At 32.9% G+C, this 25,480-nt stretch overlaps 2 protein-coding genes across 2 annotated transcripts in view; one reads left to right on the top strand and one right to left on the bottom strand.

Annotated features, from left to right (window-relative positions):
• LOC148626540 (lysine-specific demethylase 6A-like) overlaps positions 1-7,913 on the bottom strand; it is a 64,954-nt gene extending 57,041 nt beyond the window's left edge. Inside the window, exons 1-5 of the mRNA XM_088570594.1 lie at positions 7,759-7,913; positions 5,558-5,624; positions 4,849-4,975; positions 3,212-3,261; positions 2,299-2,357 (exon numbers count right to left, since the gene is read on the bottom strand). Of these exons, the coding sequence (XP_088426720.1) occupies positions 2,299-2,357; positions 3,212-3,261; positions 4,849-4,975; positions 5,558-5,624; positions 7,759-7,826 (371 nt within the window). The 5' untranslated portion in view covers positions 7,827-7,913. The remainder of the gene's footprint in view (positions 1-2,298; positions 2,358-3,211; positions 3,262-4,848; positions 4,976-5,557; positions 5,625-7,758) is intronic.
• A 5,016-nt stretch (positions 7,914-12,929) lies between these two features.
• The window catches only part of LOC148626537 (uncharacterized), a 50,814-nt gene continuing 38,263 nt past the window's right edge, over positions 12,930-25,480 (top strand). The window contains exons 1-2 of the mRNA XM_088570590.1: positions 12,930-13,031; positions 17,805-18,011. Coding sequence (XP_088426716.1) covers positions 17,898-18,011 — 114 coding nt within the window. The 5' untranslated portion in view covers positions 12,930-13,031; positions 17,805-17,897. The remainder of the gene's footprint in view (positions 13,032-17,804; positions 18,012-25,480) is intronic.

Genomic DNA, 25,480 nt, shown 5'->3' with positions numbered 1-25,480 from the left:
GCATGCATGATGTTGAAGAAAAGCAGAAAACTGATTTGACGGACTGACAGAGTGGAAACCTATAGTCCCCATAAAGGAAAGTTGCAGGTACAGCCCTCTACAGGACTAACAAGTATTATACATTGGAATACATAGACCTCTTCTATCTGAAAAGTCCTTTGACAAGGATGAAATGCTAAGTTCATACATATATGCAATATCTTAAAAATTTAATATTGAAAAAAAAATCAGTCACGGTGTCTCTTCATGTACCCATAGGTGCAAATATCAAATGCTTCAAACTGAAATACATATACATGTATATGAAAGTTTATAAAATCTATTAAAGGAAGAGACCTAAATAGTATGTCCTCTTTTGTAGAGGATTGGCTTAAAGTCATTAAAGCCACATAATGACTCAAAATATCAGTTAAATACATCTGCATATATAATAAATATCACTTTTATCACTTTTATTTGACATTTCATATGCTTTGTCTAGAGCTACATGGTTAAATTTTGTGTAATGCTTGTTTTTGGTCCCTTTTAAAGTTTAAGGTCCCAAATTTCAAACAGTTGGGGCCATAATCACCAAAATCTTTGTTTTGTAGTCAAATAAAAGTTATTTAATACTTCCTTTCTATAGACCTTACAACAACACATGACAGAGAAAGAAATATTGAGAAATAATGTACAATGTATCAACGAAGTACGATGGAGTAATCTCCCCTTTGAAAAAAAAAGTAATAATTAAAGAACCTTAGTGAGCGTGCTCACATACCCCACACGTCCCCATGTTGGATACTAAAGTAAATTTGTTCATAAGAGAAATACATGTAGAAGGACCCGATAAAAAAAAGAATGAGAGTGTTTTTTTAGGCTTTAGACCTTTATCTTCTAACTAACAGCTGTTACTCAGGATGGTAGTTTAAAACTCCAGATGGTGATTTCTTTGAGTTTTAGTTAATCTACAGTAAATATCATTGTAGAGGAACAAAACACACACTTGACCTATAACTTATCATAGTGAACTTATATACCAAAAATCATGTCAATATCTGCAAGCATTTAGAAAAAAAGTCTGGAAAACTGTTATTTCTGTGAATTTTGTTAAGTACAAGGCCCATGATTTTGATAAAAATCATCAGAGCAAAACGAAACTTAAAATTGACCTATAACTTATCATGGTGAACTTGTATATCAGTATCATGTCAATATCTGTCAACGTTTAGAAAAAATGTCTGGAAAACTGTTAGTTCTGTGAATTTTTGGAATTTCTGTCCAAATCTTTGGTTTATTTAATTCCAAACACAGTTCTAAGAAGCAATCTGAGGTCAAAGGTACATGTACAAAATACAGATATACACGTATGTCTAATTCCTGTTACCACAGCAAATAAGTTTATGTCAGGAGGTTGGAAATTATTTTTTTTAATAAACACATTTTTTAAAGGATAATCATTTTCACTCAAAAATATAACTAGGTCCCAAAAAAAGTAGCTCCAAAACTTGTTGAAATAATTAAAATAAGACCTATCAATTGTTCCATGCAGCAATTAATTAATTGAACAATCGATTTGTCAAATTTCAGTTAGATTGTTATACTTATGCACTACTGGGAGCAGCCATTTTATTGATGATGCAAGCACAAAACAGAACTGGACATGAGCTATTCCTGGAATTTTCTAACTAACTCGGAAATGGAAATAATTTATTTTCAAAATTTTGATCAGAATTTTAGGAGGTCAGCAGTTTTGAGTCCAGGTCACTCAGGTAATAACAGGAAATAAACAATATTTTTTGGGCTTTGACAGACAAGCAGTATTAAAGGCAATAAAATGAATAACATTGTTTTAATGTCTAGAATTACTTTGTTTTTTATATAAGTTATAGAAATACAACACAGCACATGAACTTAAACTTAGGTCCAATCAAATGGTTTCCTGGTTATTTGAACTTTGTTTTCTACAACTCTAGCTAAAAGCCAGTCTTTAGTCAGACACACAGAGTGACTTAAGGAAAGTGCAGGCATCAATTTCACAAAAAGTCGTAAGTGTAAAGTTGATCGTAAGTAATGACGTCACAACCTAAAATAGTATTGTGACATCATAATTTACGATGAATATCACACTTCAGACTTTTTGTGAAATCAACGCCTGATTTTTTGAAATTTTGCATAAATATGCAGAATATTTTTTCATTTCCTTTACAACCAAACTCGTGCTCTGTGCAACTCATAAGCCATTGGTAAAAGTTCTATAGAATAATGTGATGATGACATAATAAATTGACATTCTAATATTACAAAAAATTTACTTACAGATGGAAGACATTAAAATGGAAATAGACCAGCCCAAGTCCATAGAGGAATGATGTATTCTGGAAAAGAGAAGAGTCCACTGATAAATAATATGTACAAGTTGTTTATAGAGATAATTTTATTAGTAACACGATCATGAATAAAATGTCAAATTTTCTCAGTGATAGGAAATCTACCATGTAAAAATGTCTCCATTACAGTGCTTTTTCCTGACATATAGGGTATTCATAGGCCATTTAATAGATCAAATGGTCATTCAAAATACATGTGTTTTAACAGGAAATATTGAAGCCAAGCCCAAAAAGGATACATTCCCCATGTCAGACTCTCAACATGAAAAGTTGGACCAGTTGAATTATTTCCCCTTACAAGCTTTGTATTATTGTAGAAATCAGTTCTGATTCCTTTCTGTTCTGTCAGTCCAGACAAATTGTAGAATTGTTCGGGATCATTCTGATGCAGAGTTGTCAAAAATCATTATGACCAGGAAACAACAGAAATCATTATGATCCAGAATTGTCATACATTTTGTATATACTTCAGACATAGCTTTGTCAGGAATGGTTTTGACCAGAATTGTCAGGCATCATTCAGATCTGATCAACAACTATCAGGAGCACTGTCAGACTGAATAATATGAATATTGTGACCAGCCAGTGTAGAAGTACAAATGCCATAAAATGCTTCTACTCAACAAGTCTGTTTAAATAATAAGTTCATGTATACATTAAATACATTGAAACCTTACTCTGAGAACACAGGAAATTTGTCTAATCTGACATCCTTCATATAAGTTTCTTAAACTCTCTAAACCAAACACATGCCATTACAGTACAACTTCTAAAGTTTAAAAGAAGATTTGTTATGACAGGGGTTTCACAGCATAAATTTCATGTAATAAAATTTTACTCACTTTCCAATGGTCTGACTGTAAGTGATAATATCTCTGGTAGGCAGATAGAGCTGAAATCATAAATTGTTCATGAAAATTTAATCAATTTACTAGCAGCAAAAACAATTTGAAATTTGCCTAATCAAGGGCAGATAACCCAAATGTATTTACAGCATAACTACAGTGGATCCTTGTTAATCACATACATGTATTCTATTTGTCAATAAAAAATTACTCAATTAACAGAAGTTGTCATCTTAAGGGAAAATTCCCAATTTTATCAATGTTTCAGTACAATATATTCTTTTATTAAGTGTACTTAAGTCTGTATGTTCAAGTATATTCAAAGGATAGAGAAAATGTTGTAAATACATATTTAAAAAAAACCTGATGGACTGCACTAATGATGTTATGTTGTTTTACCAATCAATAATATTTATGCAATTAAGATGAATTTTACAATTTTTGATCACCTGTAATGCAAAAAAGAGGAATTTTTTTATTTGGAATAGATAGGAAATTATTTTGTTTTTTTTTCTACATAGTGAAGCAATAACATGAGGAAAATGCAATAAAAAAACAACCATAGAGGTAAACTTGCAGGAATAAACTTGTTTTTTTAATAATCCTGGGCAGCAACATCTATTCATAGCTGAACCATAAAGATACAACATTCTAAGTCCATTCTGCATTGAATAATGATTGTAAAATCACTGGAATGTTTGTGTTCATCATTTTACATAAATCTCATGTAAGCATCAAAGTAACTTGGACTAATTTCATTCTATATCAAAGGAAAGCTTGATGGGCGTTGGTGCAATTGAATATGATACAAATATATCATTGATTTCAAGAGTTATGTCCCTTACCCTAGGTCTACCTCCTTAAACCAAAGCTGTTGCCCAGAAACCAGATAAATGTTTGGTTTTTTTTTAATCTTATTGGTCTTTTTTCGGCTGCTGTGGTAAACAATACATGTAAACTGAAACATTTGTCAATCAATGTCATGCCCTAATTCATATGGTATTCATATGTTACACGCCCCGTGCAGGTCTGGGTGTTAAAAGAATAGGTCTGCACCAGCACTAAGCTTGTCGTAAAAGGCGACTAAATAGTGCTCAGAACCCTAGCCGGGGCTAAGGCACTCTGCCCACAGAGCAACTGGGATGTGTGCCCCAGGTGGTGGAATGGGGTACCCCTGGCATGTTACATGCTGGGGTTGTCAGACTGTAATATGGTAAACCTGACCGCGAACCATAGTGGTGCACCGTGTTGGGAAAGATGCCACGTTCCTTGCACGTTAAAGAACCCTACTGTGGTATTCTCCCGGAATAAGAACCATAGGGCTCCGCCACAGGAGGCTAAATTGCCCGACCCTACCCATTTCTCCCTATTTCCAGTGGCAATCAAAATATGTCGACCCCATTATCCTCGTGTCCCATCCCTTTTTCATTTCATCATCATTTCATGTTCATTTTTATCATCAATTTCATGTTAATCGTCTGAATATAGCTGAAATATTGCTGCCCGGACATTAAACCCCAACAAACAAACAAACAAACATATGTTACACATCAAATTGTTCCCAAGTGTGTAAATGAAGAATATTGGACAGTGACTCTAATCCCTAAGTAGCCAGGGAACAAAATGTATCTAACCTTTTGGATACTGTTCTAACAACAGCAATAAATGGCCCAAACTGCAGTAAATATCAGGGTCAATATCTGGGTCATCATCTCCTTTTTTCACTTTCTGTCTGATCAGCTGTTCATAGTATTTTATACCCTGAAAAAGAAATGGTCAGATTCTATGAGGTGTATATCAGATGTCAAATGAAAAAATAAATAAAAACTTAGATACTACATACCACTGTGTCATAAGCATCCATTGGAGAAATAGACAAGTTTTCCTGGACAGAAGACATGAGCACTTTTAATTTGTGGTACAAAATGTAGGTGAAGACATTTATGCTAAAAATATCATCACACTATACAATGTATTTTCATGTGTTCATTTAGAACAGTAGTACAAAAAATGTACATGTACATGTATGATGCTGAGATCTATTTAAGTTAATTTAAATGATCAGTATGACAAAGTGTATTTAATTATCCTATTTAGTATTGTTAAAAAATAACTTTAAAGGATGATGAATAATGAACTAGAAGAGTTTACATAAGTGAAACACCCAAACATTGTAAACATATAAACAAATACAAATGTAAGAAAATCTTTTTTTTTCATTAATTTCCTGATATTTGATAAAAGTGAAACCAAATGTACTTATATATACTTATATACTTATACATGTACCATTCAGTAGAAAATATGTCAGACAAAACTTTAACAAGTAGTTTTTAAATGTACCTTTTCCACAAGACCTTTTCTGACAGCTTCTTCAGGAAGATTCAACTTGATAAATCCAAAGTTTCGACTATAAAAATTTAAAAAATATATATATATATGTAAATATACATTTATTCAATCTAAAGAGATAGACCAGTGTGTATACATCTGATATATAATTTTACCCATATTTCAGTTAATTGTCATAATGCTATATTTTTTAACAGGATGCTATTTAAAAAAAACTTCCATAGGGTCCAATACAAATGTGATGTTATAAATTTTAAAATGCAATCATGCAAGATGCTATATTGAAATTTAGGGGTAACCAAGATATTAACGATAAATCTTATAATAAAAAAAGAAAATGGTTTAAAAATTTCAGGACAAATTATGCTCCAGTGAGGCTGCTGTTCAAGAACCTAACCCACCTTGAATAATTTAGCTTTGATCGTATTATTCAACTTGAAGCATAGTTTTTCTTAGATAGGAAAGGCATTTAATATCTTCTTGAAATTCAGTTTGCTTTGTCAGTTGCATCTGAATGTTGTGCATTTGTTTATGTCATAAGTTAAGTGTAAAACTATTCAGCTGTTATTGTTCCAAGATACATGTATGCAGTGATTTTTCTAGCGCTCGTCATATTTGTCATTGAAGAAAGACTTTTCAGAATGACGAAAATAATCTGGTCTCATTTCATCCCCTGTAATCTTTGACACTACAAAATACAGTATCAAGTGGCTAAAGTGACAATTTTATTACCCTAAGCTAATTACAACTCACAAAAGGTATCAAAATTTTGTGTAAACAATTTTCTAATTTGCCAATTACACTAATCACACACATGGAGTAAATGTCAATCTCTTGACACACAAGTTCAAATGCTGGTACAAAATTTCTGCTTTGGAAAATACTTGACTTCTTGTTAACTCTGTATCAAAATGACATAAAAAGTTATTTGTCAATGTGGGTAATTAGGTCAATTCACAGGTGTCACTCTATTTTCTAGTTGCATGTCAGCAATATTAACAATCTTGGAAATATCATTTACACAATCAGTGAACTCCCCAGAGACCAATACTATATAAATGTAACTCTTAAATGGTGACTTAATATTGTGATTAACTTAAGTTTGGATCCAAAATCACAGTTGAAATTGTGCTAAAAATAGAATTCAATGAGGCAACACAGGAGAAATACCTATTTGAGAGTCTGTCCAATATATGTACAGTATAACCGGCGCATGTTAAGACAATTTATACCTGTAACTACACTGTGCTAGATGTATTTTTGTCTTTCTACAAAAGGTGGCCATGCAGAAAACAGCGTTTTTTTTTCAATATTAAGGAATTTTAAATTATGCCAGGGATGTATAGAGTATGTAGTCCCTGATTAAGTTAAAGAGTGTTAAAGGGTTTCTATTTTTGATGATTCTTAAAGGCTGGAGAGCTTGTTTTTTTTAATTAAATCTCAGGTATGTTTGCCATTTGGATTGTCTAGAAAACATGTTTGCATCATTGAAAAATGTGCATCATTCATATACAATATATATTGAAAAAATATAAAAATGGTCCACTTCCTTCTCACACGAAAGTGCCTAAAGCTTTCAAAATCCTGGGGAAAAAAACCTGTTAATGTACAAACTGACAAAAGGATATTGCTTGAGCTGCTTGTGGTGGTAAATAACCATTTCAAGTATAGCGAGAGTTAGAAATAGTAGCCTGCCTGCCAGCCCGAAACTGGCTATTTTTTGGCAGGGCTGGCTAATTTTAGCAAAAATCTATATAGCCATATGATAAATGTATTGAGAAATTGTATTCAGGACTGACTAGAATTTGAGTGAGTTTCCTAGCCTGGTTTAGCAATACTCAAGGTGCTTTCATTTACAGGCAATGCCTGCTCAATATTATAATTTCATACCGACTTTTGTTTAAAGATCACCATATGATATGTGACTTACATGTAGAAAAGTGCAATCACCAGACAGCAGTGGAATACACAATATCAATGGGCATCCCTCAATGGGGCAATATCTAACAATGCAAAGTAAACTCAACTCAATAAATGGCTCTATTAAGGATATATTTGTATACTGAGGTGATGAAGAGGAGAAATTAAATATGAGATGTGGCCTTGAGTTGAGCTGTGGGGGTGGTAAGTTCGCTCGCTCGGTAAATCAACAAGGTTTCAGTAAAATCGCCAGTCTTTGGTTTAGTTCAAACCTGTCTAAATCATCAAGTTGTTTTCTTTCTTCATCCAACAGTGAAATATCTGTGTTTTCTGTATTCATAATGTTGTGAGCATTTTCAGGCAATACACAAAACACTTCAGTTGTATGTTCCGGTGCTTCCCCAACACACTAACCTAATTAAACGAAACCAACCAATCAAATCTCTGGTGACAGAATTCCCGATTTTGGGTCATTTCGTACCATAAACACTTTGGACCTGACCATTTATCAAAAATAATAATAATAATAATAATAATAAAAAATAAAAATTTTAAAAAATAAAAAAGGGGTAGAGGAGTAGGAGGGATGACAAAAATGACTGATTTTTGTTCTCAAAATGTTAAAACTTGTTTGTTTTCATAACAATCAGAAATATAACAGTAAATAACAAAATCAAGTTTTTGTTTAGTATTGCATTATATTCAATACGAAGTCCGTATCATATCAAACAAGTGAATAGACCCATATTTTATCATAGGTTTTTTTTCAATTTATCGAGAAAAAATTGACCACTTTTTGTAAATCTCTGGATCCACCAATACCAATTACATTCATAATGAACAAAAGTTTACGAATATATCAGTTTTTAGATTTTTCTATCAATATTCATCTTAAAATATGTAGGCCAATAGCATTTTTGACTACTGTAAGACCCATTGGCGAATCAAAGGGCTTCTTATGGTCGAAAAATTTGGCTGACTACTTATGAAAAATTCTCGAAACCAATGGAACCCCACCACCCGCCCCTAATCCAGCAAAGGCCCTCCGCTCCCTTTTCCAGAACCTGTGGATCCGCCATAAATTAAGATCGCAAAATAAAATTTAAATTTCGCCAGATTTTTATTTTTAAAAATTATACAGCAGACTAACGTTTGTACGACCGCTCGTCATCAGAATTAAAAGCTACTGAAAACTAATGCGAATATTCTGTAACGATTTCTTTTTTCTTTCGCAATGTAAATTTTAAACATTCGTTTTTTGCAAGGATTTATTTATGTACATTACAGAAAAAAACTTTGTATGACAGTGCTTCCAATTTCAGGGACATATCAACCGGTTTGAACGGTTCGTAGGCACGTAGCACCTAAAACGTACAGACCATGAAATCAAAAATATACACAGCATATATATTGACCCTCCCATTTAATCGCCGTACCCATACGAAATCGAATGTAACGCTTCTGCATTATGTACCTAAGATCTAGATCCCGGGACATAGTTTTGAGCTTACATGGGGTTTCAATCACATCGACCAGTTACAAAAGGGTTACCAAGGTTATCAAAGTACGTATTTCAGGCATTTAAGTAAGAGTTACATGCACAATGTAATGTAAAATGCAAGCCCTTAATGAGTCATAAAAAGGAATGTGCTATAAAGTGCCTATCAAAGACATCCAAATGTAGAACCCAAGACATAGGGAAACCACAAGGAAAGAGACAAAGTCGATTTGGAAGGGTATTTAAGGCTTTCTATATCCATAAAAAAGCAAGTGGGCTAAGTCAAAGTAAAATACAAGATTATCTCGAACTTGACATAACAAAGTAAGATCGATGTCAAGAATAAAAAAAAAGATATAAAGGAAACACAATAAATCATTCGAATGGATGAACAAAATAAGAGGTCACATTAGCATCATGTGATACAGAATTTGTGAAATTCTATATTCAGCGATTTCAGAGGAGTTGCGGATTAAACCTGGAGTCGGACCGGCGGATACAACGGCATCATCACTATATGTTTCTTGCTTTGCAGGGGTGTAATTGATTTTTTTGTTTGTTATTTGTTTTATGCTTTGCTTGTTATGTTCCTGTTTTTGTTTACATTTGACTCATTTTACAATTGCGTATATAAAATAGTTTTCCTTTAGTATGAGTATTTCGGATATTGTAATCATACATATATGATACTGCAGTTATTTTGTTTGACGGAAGTACAGTCATACATGAGTAATTCTTTTTATACAAATAAGTACAAGAAGCACACTTTATAACGTTGTCACTATAAATGTACAATTGTTTCAGTTTTGGTCGTTTTTAAAAATATTTTTCGGGATTTGTCATACATATTTAAAGTATAGTAAGTAAAACAAATTGCTTCATTTTGACATTGGTATATCTCGGGTATGTGTTATTTAATCACTTTTTGCCAAATATTTTACGACAAATTAGCAGTTTTTTTCTTCTTCTCTTATTTCAGTTTTAAATTTTTTACAGAGGAATGTATAATGCCAATTTCTAATAAAAGGTACTTTTCTCTACTAGTACAGATCCGATCGTTTACTATAATATAGTATTATCATACATCACTGTTTTCAGCGAATTGGCCCAGAAACTGGCAGGAATTCGATTTTGATCAAATTAACAAATCAGACGGAAATATCGGTTCTCGAGAAAAAAGGGTTATTGTTGGAAATATCCGTTTTTCAAGTGGTTGTAAAAAATAACAAGAAGTTCTTTTTTTTCTGTGTGTGCATGTATATGATAGAGAAATCTTGAAATACGTAATAGTTAACAATATGATAAAAAGTCCGGTATTTATTTCCAGTGGTAGATTCAAGAGGTTAATATTAAACGATATTATACAAAGTCAGGAATATATTTCCCCACAAATGTTGAACATTATTGTTAATTACGTTGAAAAATTTTGGCAAAAATAAACGAAAGTTACCTGGACCCTTTTTTTCTGGAATCTGGACCTTGTTTAAAATTTCTGGATCCACCCTTGTCAGGCGCGTAGCTGCCGTTAGGCAAAAAAGCTTTTGCCTGCACTTAATTTTGCCAATTTTTTTTAGATAAAATACATCCAGGAGAGGCATAAATGTTGCTCTAAAACGCTATCTCCACGGAGCTTCGGGGGGGGGGCTTCGCCCCCTGGATCCCCTACCAGGGCTCTGCCCTACACCTGCTGGGAGTCTTAAGCGGCCTCCAGACCCCCTGCCATAAATTTGCCTACACTTCAATTTGGCCTCAGCTACGCGCCTGCTTGTATATACAAACAAGTAAATCTTGTAAAGAGTTGATCACTGAAGAACTGCGTTAAGATCATATTTTAAACAAGAGTTATCTCGCGTTTTCTTAGTCATGCATTATTAGTCTTGAAGTTGTTAATGGGACGAACGATTGTAAGAGTAAAACGAGCCCAAAGAAAAAAAGAGTGGATGTGATAAAATCTAACAAATAAAAGTGTTTAACCTAATATATTTATATACAGTTAAGTGTAAGCAACACCCCAACTCAGATATGACTGAACAGAACAACCTATTATGGTATCGGGTAAAACAGAAGAGGATCTTCAATGGTTTGCATATACAGCCACACCAAGTATATAATTCTAACTGGATGTGGGAACTCTACCATCTTACTTGCTAGTGCATATATATGTAGATACGTATGTAAAGTATTATGCCACCTCAAAAAGCACCTGCATAATTAAGGGCGCTTCCATTTAATTGATGTTTATGAGGACTTGAGACTAATTTGGATCCTGTCTCCAGAATCAAACCTGAGACCATGAGAAAAAAATACATAAATGACCTTATCTGTATTATCAAAGATAATTAGTGCATGTAGAGGGCAGATCAGAAATTTTTGGGGGTATTTCTTGGCATGTTTTCTAACTTCATCTTAGCCACGAGAAAAATCAAATGGTTCCCTTAGTAGGAGAAAAACCGAATGTCACATTCGCTGTGTACAAAGCATGCACGAGGTCAACCAAAGTAAAAGACTAAGCAGCAAACAAAAATACAGTACAGAAGTTTCAACATAGATTAGAAACCCATGATAAAAAGAAATTGGTTATAACATTTATAAAAATAAAAAGTAGTTCCCTTATTCAAAAGAAATTGAATGTGGCACTTTTTCTGTCTAAAACAATGGATCGACTTGTTTTGTAGGTGAGAATAAGAAAAAAAAAACAATAAGAGAGAACATTGCGAGCACATAATCGGATTGTCAATCGACATTCCGAAATATTTCAATATCAGAAGTAACACGTTTCTGATTGGATAAAAAAATTGTTCATCATCTCATAGACCAAATTTTACATATGACTCTGACGTCATCAACTGTTTTCAATGGCTTACTCGTCGAATTATCATTATAAAAAGTGACTGGTATATTTTTACGGTCTATTGGAAATAACCACAACGCCCGGAATGTACACTTGAAAATAACCTGCTATGCAAGTTATTTAGTGTGTACCACGTGATTGAGGTTATTTCTTCATAGACCAAAAAAATATAACAGTCATTCCTTAAATATTTTGTACTCAGTTTAAGTATATGTATATATTAACAATTTCAAAATAAACCCACTAGCCTAAATTAAACTATATCGTTATGACAGTCCAATAAACTTAAGTATACGTAATATACATGCAAACTGGATATCTGTAAATAACCCCACCCTAAACACCAATTAAAGTTTTATCCTATAAAAAGTTCGCTATGACAGGCTTTGACTGTCAATACATTTATTCATGTACAGAAGCCAAGATAATAGGAAGAAGAAATATCAAAACTAACAACTGGAAACAGAAACTGACTAACTCCATTTCGCTTCCGTGATTCGAGGGAAACAGACCACTTAGAAAAATTTCCTTATTTTGGAGATTTTAAGATACACAAAGTTTGAATTTGCGATAATCGTTTTTTATCACTTTCCTATAAACCGATGGAGAGAAAACAATAAGTTTGTATAACTCCATATCCAAACTTGTATTTCTAGGGCGGCATGCTAATCAAAGATAAAATTTACTTTCTTTAAACTTCACTGTATCTTTCTCATCGGTTTAAATTATAGTTCAATGTTCGATAATTGAATGTAAATGGAGTAAAAAAAGATGGACAGAAAGGATAACATCGCCGGGAGTTGATCCAGAGATTTTGGAAATGGTTCCAGTAAAAAGGGAGGGGGTCAAGTTATTATTTGCTCATTTTTTCTCTGAATTTTGCACAAAACCAACAGATAAAGGAGTCAGAGGGATTGAACCTGCTACCAGAACCTAAAATCATCTATAGGAGGCAATCGGAATTACTCGGTGATTTGCGCTACACTAAAAAAGTTTTCTGTTAACTAATGGCGAGAAAGCCTGAGTAGTTCCGATTGCATATGTTATTCATGAACATTTCTCTGAGCAAGTCAATGGTCTTGATTACTTAAACAACAGAAATCGTACTCTATGGAATGTTCTGCTACTAGTATCTCGTACGAAAATAACCCAAACAATCCGAAATAAAAAGACAATATATGAAAAGCTATCATTAGGTAAGTTTTATTTCATCTCAGAAAAAAACCTGTAGTAACCATTATATTTTGGGGGCGATACGTGCTTTGTAGAATAATATTGCTTGTTCGAGATAAAAACGTTCTGTAAAATGAAAACTTCCAATATATTATATTTTCAAATGTGGGGGATCAAGCAGAAAGAGAGAGAAAAGTTAGAGCGAGGGGTATAGAAGAGGGCCGCGAAGTGGGTGCGAGGGGTATAAAGGAAGTGATCATTATATGAGATAGGTGGGAAATGGGAGCGAGGGGTATAGAAGAGGAGCGGGAAGTAGGACCGAGGGATATAGAAGAAGAAAGAAAAGTAGGAGCGAAGGGCATAGAAAAGGAGCGGGAGGTATGAGCGAGAGTTATAGAAGAGGGGCGAAAAGTGGGAGCGAGGGGTATAGAAAAGGGATGAGTTATTGGAGCAAGGGTTATAGAAAAGGGTTGGGAAATGGGAGCGAGGGTTATAGAAGAGGGGTGGGTAATGGGAGCGAGAGTAATAGAAGAGGGATGGGAAATGGGAGCGAGGGTTATAGGAGAGGGGCGGGAAGCAGGAGCGGTGGTTATAGAAAAGGGATGGGTAATGGGAGCGAGGGTTATAGAAGAGGGGCGGAGTGTAGGAGCGAGGGTGATAGAAGAGGGGTGCAAATTTTGAGCGAGGGTTATAGAAGAGGGGTGGAAAATAGGAGCGAGGGTTATAAAAGAGGAGTGGATAATGGGAGCGAGGGTATAGAAGAGGGATGGGAAGTGGGAACGAGGGTTATAGAAAAGCGATGGGAAGCAGGAGCGGGGGTTATAGAAGAAGTTTGGGAACTTGAAGAGAGGGTTATAGAAAAGGAGCGGGAAGTGGGATCGAGGGGTATAGAAGAAGGGTATAGAAGAGGCCGGGAATAGACTGCATAATATATAAATGGTTTACGCAGGTTTGCGGTTATCCAGGGTTTGGTTTATACAAGATTAGCTGTATTTAACTTGTTTTTTGTCAATAAATAAGCATAGAAACCTAAAAAAAATTATATATACTAAATGTAATGAAATAAATATGTTGAATAGAAATGAGCAGTTGTCAAAAATAGTGGGCGGTACACTCAATATGCTGGTAACAGCAAATTATACAATGCAATGTGTAAATTACAATATATGATATTGCCCATAGCCCAGCAGGCATAATAGACACCTATTGCAAATAACATGTACGTTGTTTACCAAAAAATGCACAATTTATAAACAATTTCATACAATTCATAACTTACTGGAAAAATTGACTCCAACAATATAAAACACAATCACAATCATTGACGATTTTGTCGGCCAGGATAAACCAACAAGACCCCATTTTATTAGAGAAACCTGTGTCTAAACCAAATGTGAGAACCTTCTCAAGAGATACATATATACACGGACTGTGTATTATGCAGAAAAATGATAATTAGAAATAAACCATAGGAACTTAATTTGTTTGCACTACTGCGTTGGGCTAGAAAGTGACCGCTGGGAAAATTCCCGCTAATTGTTACGCCAGTACCGTAAATACAATAATTTCTCACTATACTAGCGAAACACGTATACGGTAGCCATTCACACTTTACATTACACAATGTAGATAAAATGTAGGGATGGTCTCAAATATATAAAATCGAAAGAAGAAGTACGTTTTTCATAAACATTGGTTTATCTATAACAGATTCACTTGGTCTATATATACGTAAATAAGTGAAGATAACTATATAAATGATAACTATCTTTAAATATAAGGTATATTACTGGCGATTTATTAGTTCTCATGACTGGAGCCTTTCTTTGTCCTATTACCATTTTTTGCAGTATCAATATTTATATGATCAAAAGAAAAATACCATTTACTATTGTTTGTCACATCAATAAACCGAAAAAAATCATCATTGAGTAGGCTATAAAAATGGAAAAAAAATGCTTATTATATCCGGAAACGAAATGGGGCGAATTCAGGATTTCAGGTTTCGGTTTTTCGCCTGCGAAAAATACGGCCTTGCCCATCTTTTGAAACACGATCCAATGTTGTGTACATGCTCTGCCGGTGAAGATCCAGAGATTTTGAAAAGTGACATGAATATTGATGTGAGCGTCATTGTAAAATCAACACAACAGTTTTTGCCTTAATTATTGATCTCTGTCCCCGCCCTTCCCCCAAGATTATACGGTGAAATCCGAGCCCTTCATAATCAGAAACTTGTCTAAACCAGACAATTTTTGAGGTTTTCATATCAATTTATCGAAATGTATTTTTAACCTGGATGTATCAAACAAGTTTTAACCGAATAAATTCCAAAAACTGGTTCGGGTGTACACAGGGGTCACTGTACCATTTGTATGCGGACTGGAAACATAACTGAATCGGTAGATTGGTTGTTGTGAACATTCCATGACATTTCGGAATGAGAACATTTTTATCAATCGAACAGACCCTGGTTTGTATTAGTAACACGCTGGGTCGGATTATCCACGGAAGCCATAACCCATAGTTAGACATGTCCCCATACTCGGACACGTTAATTTTATACTCTGGGCAAATCAGTCATCATTGTATCTCCTGTATGCCACGTGCTTTGCAGAGAAATAGGAAAACTAAGTTTTTGGTACGACTCGGGGGGGTCGAAATGAAAATCTCCAGCACTAGACGCAAGCACGCTGCACGAAATTAATCCCAGAGACGGTCCTTACAGGTGCCTTATCAAAACAGATGTTAAATACATTTGTGCTTGTCATATATATATTATACAAGTACACTCTGTTGTAGATGGGGTGGTAATCGACTTTTTTTTGATAAATTAGGGTGGGTTCCAACCGACGAATTCTTTTGGACCCGGCTAGGATTTTTTTCTGTTATGAAAGCCAAGTCCTCGGATTTTAGATAGATATCAATAAAATCATATGATCGAGTGATTGCACTTAAAATTGATACAATAAAGCGACACAATATTAAAACTTAGCATAGCTTTTGGCCAATATACCGCCCTGGCATAAATCCGATTTCAGATACTCAGTACATATAAACGAAATTAAGAACTATGTATGAAATTCACTGTCATTGCGCATCTTCATGTACGACATTGGCAAAGCGACAGTATTTGTTGGAATTCGATTTTGATTACATGGAACACTTTTACCTGGTCAATAATTTTGTACTAAATATAGTACGCTTTATTAGGTCACGTAAACCTAATTTATGTTGACCTTGCATCTAGATCTATAGTAGTTGAAGTCCACTTTTCAGGAATCACTTTTGTTCAAAGTACTTTCATTTCGTATAATTCTCTTAAATTCTTGATCAATGAATAGAAATTAATTGACAGAGTTAGAAGTTGCTTGAGATATGCTTATTAAGAAAGGGATTGTTCTACCTGCAGTTTGTAGAGGAAAAGTGGTAAAACTTTTTCAGTTCATATTACATAGGTCATTTTTGGTTGATACCTATATATTTCTTTATTTACCATTTTATGCTTTATGCTTTATTTTTTTTATGAAATCAACCAGAATTAACTAAAATGAAGAAATTTGACTCTTGATTAGGATGTAATTGAAAACTACATGTGTTCAATATTAACTGAATTTAGATAATGTTAATCTCTATAAAATTTTATAAGCCTTTGACGTGTCGTGTTTTCACATCCAAAGATGACAAAAACTTATATTATAGCAATGATGGCATCTCTGGAAGTTAACACATTTTATATTTATTGAGAGAAAGTTGTCGAGCTGCGTGTCGGATCAGTGGAAGTAAATTATAAAAATACATGACGGGAAACTAGGTTAGATTCGTATAGGAATAGACATGTACATATATATATATATATATATATATGTACATGTATCTTAATCCCCCAAAATCTTAACTAATTTTCAGTATTTTAAAGATAATCCTATACAATCAGAGTTTTCAAAAGTCAATGACGAATTTAATTCAGTCAGAGATTATGTATTTAGATCAATATTAACAAATCTTTGGGCTTATATGAGAAGGGAAGTAACTCTAACTTCCTTGTCCAATGATAAAAATTTGCCGCGGAATTTGTAGTTTCATATATGTCCAGTGTTAAATGATCGCTTCTACAATTTCTTGCGTCTAAAAGAAAGATGTCAAATATCTTGTTTGAATAATGCGATGAAGTATTTCTCAGAACTAGGTCTACTATGTTTCTAGTTTTGTGGAATAATTTATTCACAAATGATAATTATGACTGTGATAGAAGTTGAATGGTGACACGCACATGACAAGGAAAGAAACGTTAAAATATAAACTGTTGACTAAGTACTACCGTATTTAGCGACAACAAACGCCACCAATAATTGTCTAGATTTTACGAAACCAATGTGATAGCTGAACTGCATATGGTTATAAACATGATCTGAATAACTTATGATTATTAGCTTGGAAAAAATATAAATTAAACTTTCGACATCTAAACGGCTTCTCTTCTGTTCTGATATATCGTTTGTTCGCACATTCGTAAAATAATAATACCATTTGAAAAGTGTAAATACAAATGTAAAATAAAATAAAATCGTGAAAAAACAAATTCATTTTGTGATCTACATAATTATTTTATTTTGCAGAAAAGTGTTAATAGCTTTAGACAAAGAACAAAATTCTTACACATCCTATCGTGTCTGAACTTAACATCTACCTTGTAGATATTTAAATATTTAGATAAGTTGTTTTAATGGCCGACAAAAATGTCGTTCTTTGAATGAGGAAAATATTTTATGAAACCCTTTGTTCTCCTCTTTTAGGGAAATTCTTACCATTGCCATTGAAGTTGTGAATTCAAATTCCACACGTAGATCTCTGTGAAATTGAACATCTTGTGTTGTTTGTATGCATTAATGACTATCGATATATTGAAAATACATTCGCCACGCAAGCAGTATTCCGCCATATTACATAAAGTGTTGGATAATTTACAAGAATTCTACAAAATGGAGTCGAAGTGTCATAAGGTAAGCTGTTTACTATATTCTTTTTTTGTAATTGTATTCAATGTTGAAGATCACATGAATCAATTTTCCAGAAACTATACTTATATATGAAAAAGATAACATTTATTAATCCAATATGGTAGCCTATCTAACGTGTCATGACCTGCTCTTTATGATATATGTTGTCATAACAAGAGAGCGAGTGAAAATTCTATTTTTACATCTGCGAAATAGCTAATTTGAATCCTATTTTTAAAATCTTGATTTTATTTTGAGGATTCCCAGCGGTTTTCAAGCGGCTATATCGATTATGATGTCGTGTTGTAATTTATCCAAAGTGTCCATAGGGACAGCCATAGTATACTGACTTGCGTAGTTTGCCCTAGTTCTATTTATGGGCACTATGTCATACCCTTAATAAATCTACCCACACAGTAATGAAACCCTTTCTATATCGTGTAATATACATTATACTTAAGTATATACACCGTATACACATTCCGTACATGAATTTTCATAGTTAAAATTTGGCATCCGGACAAAAAAGTATGGAAAGTGTTTGGTTCATTACTTGGCAGTAGCGTTTGTTTAGTAGATATAGCTTAAGAAATTTATGAACAAAAATACAAAATATTTGCTAACATAGATAAAACTGATAAATATATGGTTACATTGGACATTGAGTCGGTTGATTTCTGAATAAAACGACCAAGACTGAATTGCTTCTTTTTCTTACTGGGATTTGCAAATTCCATTGGAATTCAATATACAATATTGTCTGTTTAGGTCCAGTTTGACAAAACTACAGTGAAACCTAACTAAAATGTAATTCCTAAAGCTTCAATGTGCTCCTGTAGGCCGGGCAAATGTTTTAACTGGACTTAACTGTGGAAGAATGAACTACCAAGATATATGCTTTTGTATTGTCAGGTTTACAGTACATGTAATGTAACCATTAAGCAGGTTTTGAAGTGTTTAATTAGCTACACTAGTTAACTGACCAGGGTAAAAAAACAACTTGTATTCAAATGTGATTCAAAATAATAATGATGTGAAATTGACGCGCAAGTTTATGATAGCCATCCCTTTAACTTATTCTTAACATGGGAAGCCATGCATTCATTTCGTATTTAAGTGTCAGTCCACGTAAGAATCAGGCAGTGCGTGAAACATGGTACGAAAAACCCCACCATTTTAAAGTTTAATTTGCCTATTTGCACCATCAGAATCAAGGAAATAAGACAAGATTTTCCATATCATGTTGGTAAATAGAGTTATAGTTTCATCATGGAAATGCACTGAAAATGAACATTTCAAGTGCAGATAACTGTCGAAAAACATCATTTTTCTAAGATTCTATTGAACAATTTCTGCACAAAGCCGGTGATGCAGAGATCAGATAATGGTCTTTTCAAATAAAAAAGCATCCTTGAGTGAAATCATATTGTCTGATTTTTGAAATGGATGTTTCAATGTAGGGAGGGTTGGATCCAGGAATTCATAAAAAGGTTGTATGCGGTTCAGAAATTATGAAAGAAGGGGTTTTTCTATGGCTATCATTTGCTCATTTCTATCCAATTTTTGCACCAAATTAGCAATATTTTTTTTTAAAAAGGAGGAAGGAGTTCCTAGATCCGCCACAGTTAGATTCGAACAAGTATAATGCATTGCCCATCTTGCAATGAAGCCAATAACAAAGGAGGGGTGGGTGGCTAATTAGTGCATATGTGACCAAGCATTGTGGCATTTTCCCGGTGACAGAGATACTTGCATATGTAAAAGCAGATATGAGTAAATGGTTTATTAACATGGTATAGCTAATTTATTTTTAGAAATCTATTTTATCGCCCTCGTTGTTGCTGTTTTTTTTTCTTCTGAAAACTGGATTAAAGTTCGGAAGTTGTGACCCATATCACATGTTCATTTTTTGTGCTGATATATCATGTTTACATTTGGAGGAAGGCTGTTGGTAATCTGAATCATTCGAGTGTTTTAATATCGGAACACGTGACTTCCTTATTTCAAGAGTTAAAAGCTGTCAAAAATTAAAATGTGCTATAAAATGAACCTTTAACTTCGTTATTATTTTTCTTAAATGGGACAGACTGGTGCAATAGGTTTATACTCAGAAACTGTTCCTGGTAATCTTTTCCTGTATCATAAATAAAAAATATAAAGAGTTTTTTTTTAAATTTTTTATATCTACATGTAATACATGACGTTGTCATTAAATTTTCTTATATTTTGTTCAAAATAAAATGGTCATCCATAAATGCATAAAAAAGTCAGGGACAGATCCAAAAAAACTAATAAAAGTGTGTGTGTGTCTTCTCAAAATGATAGAGGGATAAAAAAAACTTTAATTGCTCATTTTTGCCAAATTTGCACAAAATTAAAACAGTGCAATTAGAGGCGGATGAGGGTTTACATGGCCCATTGCGTGTCACGTATTTTTCGTTGATCACTAGACAAGTGTCTTGGCGTTTAGAATTCCGTTCAGCTTACATGTATTTAAGGAATAGCAAGGCACTGCATGGCACGGTAATAAAAATCAGAATCATATGACATGTCTGTCTGTGCGGGGAAAATCATTGTTCAATTTAAGTATAAAGGACCGAGTTAAATAATACACTAATGGACGCTTATCAAAGACCATATGAGGAGAACGGATATGTTGAATATGACAGAGACAACAACCCCACCGGGATGAAACATGTCAGGTCAAGACCAGACTTACGTCAGGCGTAACCTAGCTCAAGCTTATCAATGACCGGAAGGAGAAATCGTAGAGATATCTACCTAATAGTTGAAATCCTTTTTTTTAAAGTATGGACGTGAAATCACACGTCATCGTAAAGCCATAAAAATGAAACTATACGTCCTTTAATTGTATCTTATGAATGTTATCCTTCTCCATTCATTCTCTTGATCAATTTTAAATCTCTTCCAATAATTTATTTTATTAGAAAACGGAATTCTGGTGATATATTATACTTAGTTGCAGGGAAATAATTAATATGGCAGTGGTGAATTATGAATGACGAAACCATTATCAACTATAAATCAATATCGAATTTATTTGATTGGGATAAATTTAACCTTAGCAAAACGAACAATCGAACTTTTAAACAAATATTCAAAGAATTTATGTTATGAACATATTTGTTAAAACGTTAGTCATTTAGAAAGTATTTTAAAGATGAAATTATTCACTTACTCTAAAAATTGTCATGATGACTAGAGTAAATAAATCTTTAAAATACTTTATAAATGACTAATAAAAAAATCAGAAGAAAAAAATAGGAGTGAGTTCCATAATACAAACAGATAAGTAAGATTCAATTTTGAAAAAAGGCATCGTCAACTGCAAAAACCGCCAATTTTGTATAAGCCAACCATTCTTTGCAAAATTTTTGTATGCAATATAAAATTAATTCTAACTCATTATATTTAATCAGTTTAAAGATGATATGTACTTTGTATCCACTTCATTAAAATACCCATCCACCTGGCAGCTACTTACTGAAAAAAAAAACAACATTCACGCTAATGATTTGAACAAGGTTAAATGGCTTATATAAAAAGAAAATGAAAAACTTGATACTTTAAAAAAGCCAAATCAAAATATTGTCCTTCTATTGACATCGTTGTCATTAACAGGCCACTTCAAACAGAAAACTTGTTTTTTTCGAAGTATACAACAATGGGTGATTTTTGATTTTCGATGTATGAAAAAAAGGGATTTAACAAAGTCTATGGATAGGTAGTTTCTTAACATTCCTAAAAAAAATAATAATGTATGAATAACCAGCATCATTTTGCGTGGCCTAAAAGTCATTTTAACCTCGTATTCATCGCCAAAATTAAACCAGGTACAAAATTGAACAAGCATATCATGCTGTTGGGTCAAATAGGTCTGCTACATTCACGATATGTGACATCCTAAAATTATTGAGATTTTGTAAGAGTACAAAAATATTAAAATAATATACAAAAACGACAAAACAAAACAAACACTCCATATCCCCGAAAACGTGAAGCAACAAAACAAACCCCCAAAAATCATAAGATGCAAACACAATAACAATGTAAACAACATTGACTCACACGAAACTGAACATAACAAAACAAACAGTACAAAAAACCACTGAAACAAACAGAAACCAAAACAAACAAAACAAAAAAAAAAAAAAAAACAAAACAAAACAACATCATAAAAATGGCACTACCACTTTAAGAACATTGAAATATGTACACAGTTTTCGAGAAAGAAATAACGTGCGGTCATATGTTCCTCCCTAGATTATTTTCAAAATTTATTGAAAAATCGTATAAATGTGTCATTAATCAGTCAGAATCTGTGAATTGTTTTATTGGTAGACGCCGTGTATCAGCTTATTCGACGGTTAAGAATGGTGATATTATAGAAAGAAAAGAACTTCAAATACGCACGAATTGCAATTTCGTTATATTAAAACTAGCATGCACTTACAACGCTTTAGTGTTTTGTACGCGAATTTTTTATACTTAACTCACGTGAGTTAACTTATGATTTGGCACACTTATTCTTACTTAAGTAGGATGTTCAGTATGTACATCGAATTTGTCGCGATTTAGACGTAATCAACCCCAGCTTCAAAATAGTATAAAGAGGGAGATAATCGAAACAATAACTAAACGCGGAAGTAAAGAACTGAAAAAAGTCAACACTTCATGTTCAAAAATGACACAAAGGAATCAACGTTGTTCGTCATTTCATTAAAAAAAAATTGAAATATTCTTATTACTCAAATACAACTTAAGAGCATTTTTTTCCCTCTGAAGTCAATGACGACGCCCATGTTTCTTACATTTCCACGTGATTTGTATAACAATTAGGCGGTCTTTTTTAAATGTGTGTTGCATTATACTCACCAATGGCAATGCACGGAAGTTTTCTCTTTTAACAAGCAAACAACTATATTGAAAATCATCCATTTCGTACTAAAAGAACATGAAAACTATCGCAATTTAAGTAATTTTAACTAGATTTTCACAAATGTAGGAAACTATCGATGCCTTTAGTATATGTTCGTCAGTATGAGGCTGGTGTTTTTCGTTTGTTTGGACATGAATTTTAAATATATACTAAATCATGACCTTTTGTTTTTTATCCTTTTCAATGTTAATTAATAACATCCATTTATTGTCATTAAAATAATACATTCCCTTATAAAAAAGGGTTATTATTTTTAACATTCAACACTGAGAAGATATTGGATAAATTTTAATATTTTTGACATTTATACCTTAATTTAGTAAAAAAATGATTACTTATAAGTAAAACCAAATGATTTTTTAAGTACATTCGAACCTCGTTAAGTCGAAGTCGAAAGGATCATGCAAAAATGTTCGAGTTATCCGAGGTTCGAGTAATCCGAGGTCGAGGATAAACGTGAAATACTAGTAGTTTTGTCCATAATTGATTCTGTATTTACATTGTTTGTGATGCTTGTACATGTACATGTGCTCCACTTTACAAGGTACTTCGTAATGTCATGCGTTTAAAAAACGCCATGGTTCATAACATGCTGCTTTGTTTGATTCAAAATCAGGAGTACCGTCAAACCATGTGCTCTACAATATTACGATAAAATTTCAGATTCACTAGTGAAACTTTTGTTATTAGTTTGTAATTAGTTCGACTAATCCGAGTTCGACACATCGAGGTTCGACTGTAATATGCAACAAAAATGAGCTAACAAATTTTTTAACTCGGATTTTTACATATTTATGAAAGCTCAACATGCCACCAAAGACCTATAAATACAGATCTACGCTGCTATCTTAAATTTTTGAAGTAGAATCGTTTCACTTCCGGAAAAACGCGCTTCATTTTGGTAATGTTTTTTTGTGAAAATTAGGTACAGTTATCTTACTTTGAAGTTTCGGAAGGAAATCTTGTATATATTTCTTACGTTACATGAAAAATAAATTGGTATAAAATGCACACACATGACTAGAAATCTCGGATTGAAAAGGAACTTAAATAAATTAATTTATATTACTAGCATTTATTTCTCATCTATAATGTACATCGTATAACGAGAAAGAAATAACGCGGTTCCTCCCTAGATCATTTTCAAAATCTAAAAACCGTGTGAATGTATCATTATTCAGCCAAGGGTCTCTGAATTGTAGTATTGGTAGACGCCGCGTACCAGCATATTCCGCAATGAAGAATGGCGATATTATAGAAAGTAAAGAACATAAAAAACGCACGTATTGCAAATTTTGTTGTTATATCAAAATTAAAACGCGCTTATAGTTTAGAGTTTTGTACGCGTATTTATTTTGAAAAAGTTAACTCATAATTTTTCACATTTATTAATTCTAAAGGAGGATTATCGGTATGTACATCACAGGTTAAAAAAAGTATAGAAAGGGAGATAATCGAAACAATAACTAAACGCGGAAGTACAGAACTTAAAAAAATGTCAACACTTCATGTTTAAATAAAAAATAATAAAGAATTAACGTTGTTTGTCATTTTATTTAAAAAGAATTGAAGTATTTTGATTACTAAGACACAACTTTAGATCAGTTTACTTTTTCTCTAAAGTCAATGACCACGCCAATTGTTCCTACAAAGTTCCACGTAATTTGTTTAACAATTAGCCAGTCCTTTTTTCGAATGTGTGCTGCATTGTACTCACCAATGGCAGTATACTCGTGATTTCTGTTTTAACAAGCAAACTATATTGAAAATCATCCATTTCGTACTAAAAGAACATAAAAATTATCATCGCAATTTAAATAATTTTCATGAGATTTTAACAAATGTAGGAAACTATCGATTTAAATTAAAAAAACGATAGATTTTCGTCAGTATGAGGCAGGTGTTTTTCGCTCGTTTCGACATGCCTTTTGAATATATACTAAATCTTGACCTTTTTACTCTTTTTAATGTAAATTAATAACATTTATTTAGTCTCATTAAAATTATATGTTCCCTTAATTTTCAAAACATTCAACAGAAAATGTTTTATAAATCTTAAATTTATTGAAGTAGAATTGTTTCACTGTAAAATATGCGCTGCATTTTTACAATGTTTTTAGTGAAAATTAGGCAGTTTCGGAAGGAAATGTTGTATATATTTTTAACGTTACATGAAAAATAAATTGGTATAAATAATGCTTATACACGACTTGAAATCTCGAATTAAAAACTTAAATGAATTGACTTATAATACTAACATTTATGTCCCATCTATAATTCGTTGCACTTTATTTAATTCAAAAGTGGTGACCTAAAATTGTGAACCACCGCAGATTAAGCGACAAAATTCAGAATAATATAGGAAGATAGATAGTCGAAACAATAACTAAACATGGAAGTGTAGTGTTGAAAAATCAAAATATATGAAATTGATGTTATTCGTAATTTAGTTTTTGAAAATATTTAATGTTTTGCTAAAGTCAAAGTCTAGGATATTAGTTGTCAGGATAAT

Source organism: Perna viridis, chromosome 2 (genome assembly GCF_037379345.1).
Source record: "Perna viridis isolate PV_CMFRI_1.1 ecotype Kerala chromosome 2, ASM3737934v1, whole genome shotgun sequence".
In the NCBI taxonomy this organism is placed as follows: domain Eukaryota; kingdom Metazoa; phylum Mollusca; class Bivalvia; order Mytilida; family Mytilidae; genus Perna; species Perna viridis.
The sequence above is the reverse complement of the archived record's forward strand: the minus strand, read 5'-3'. Positions and strand labels throughout refer to the sequence as shown.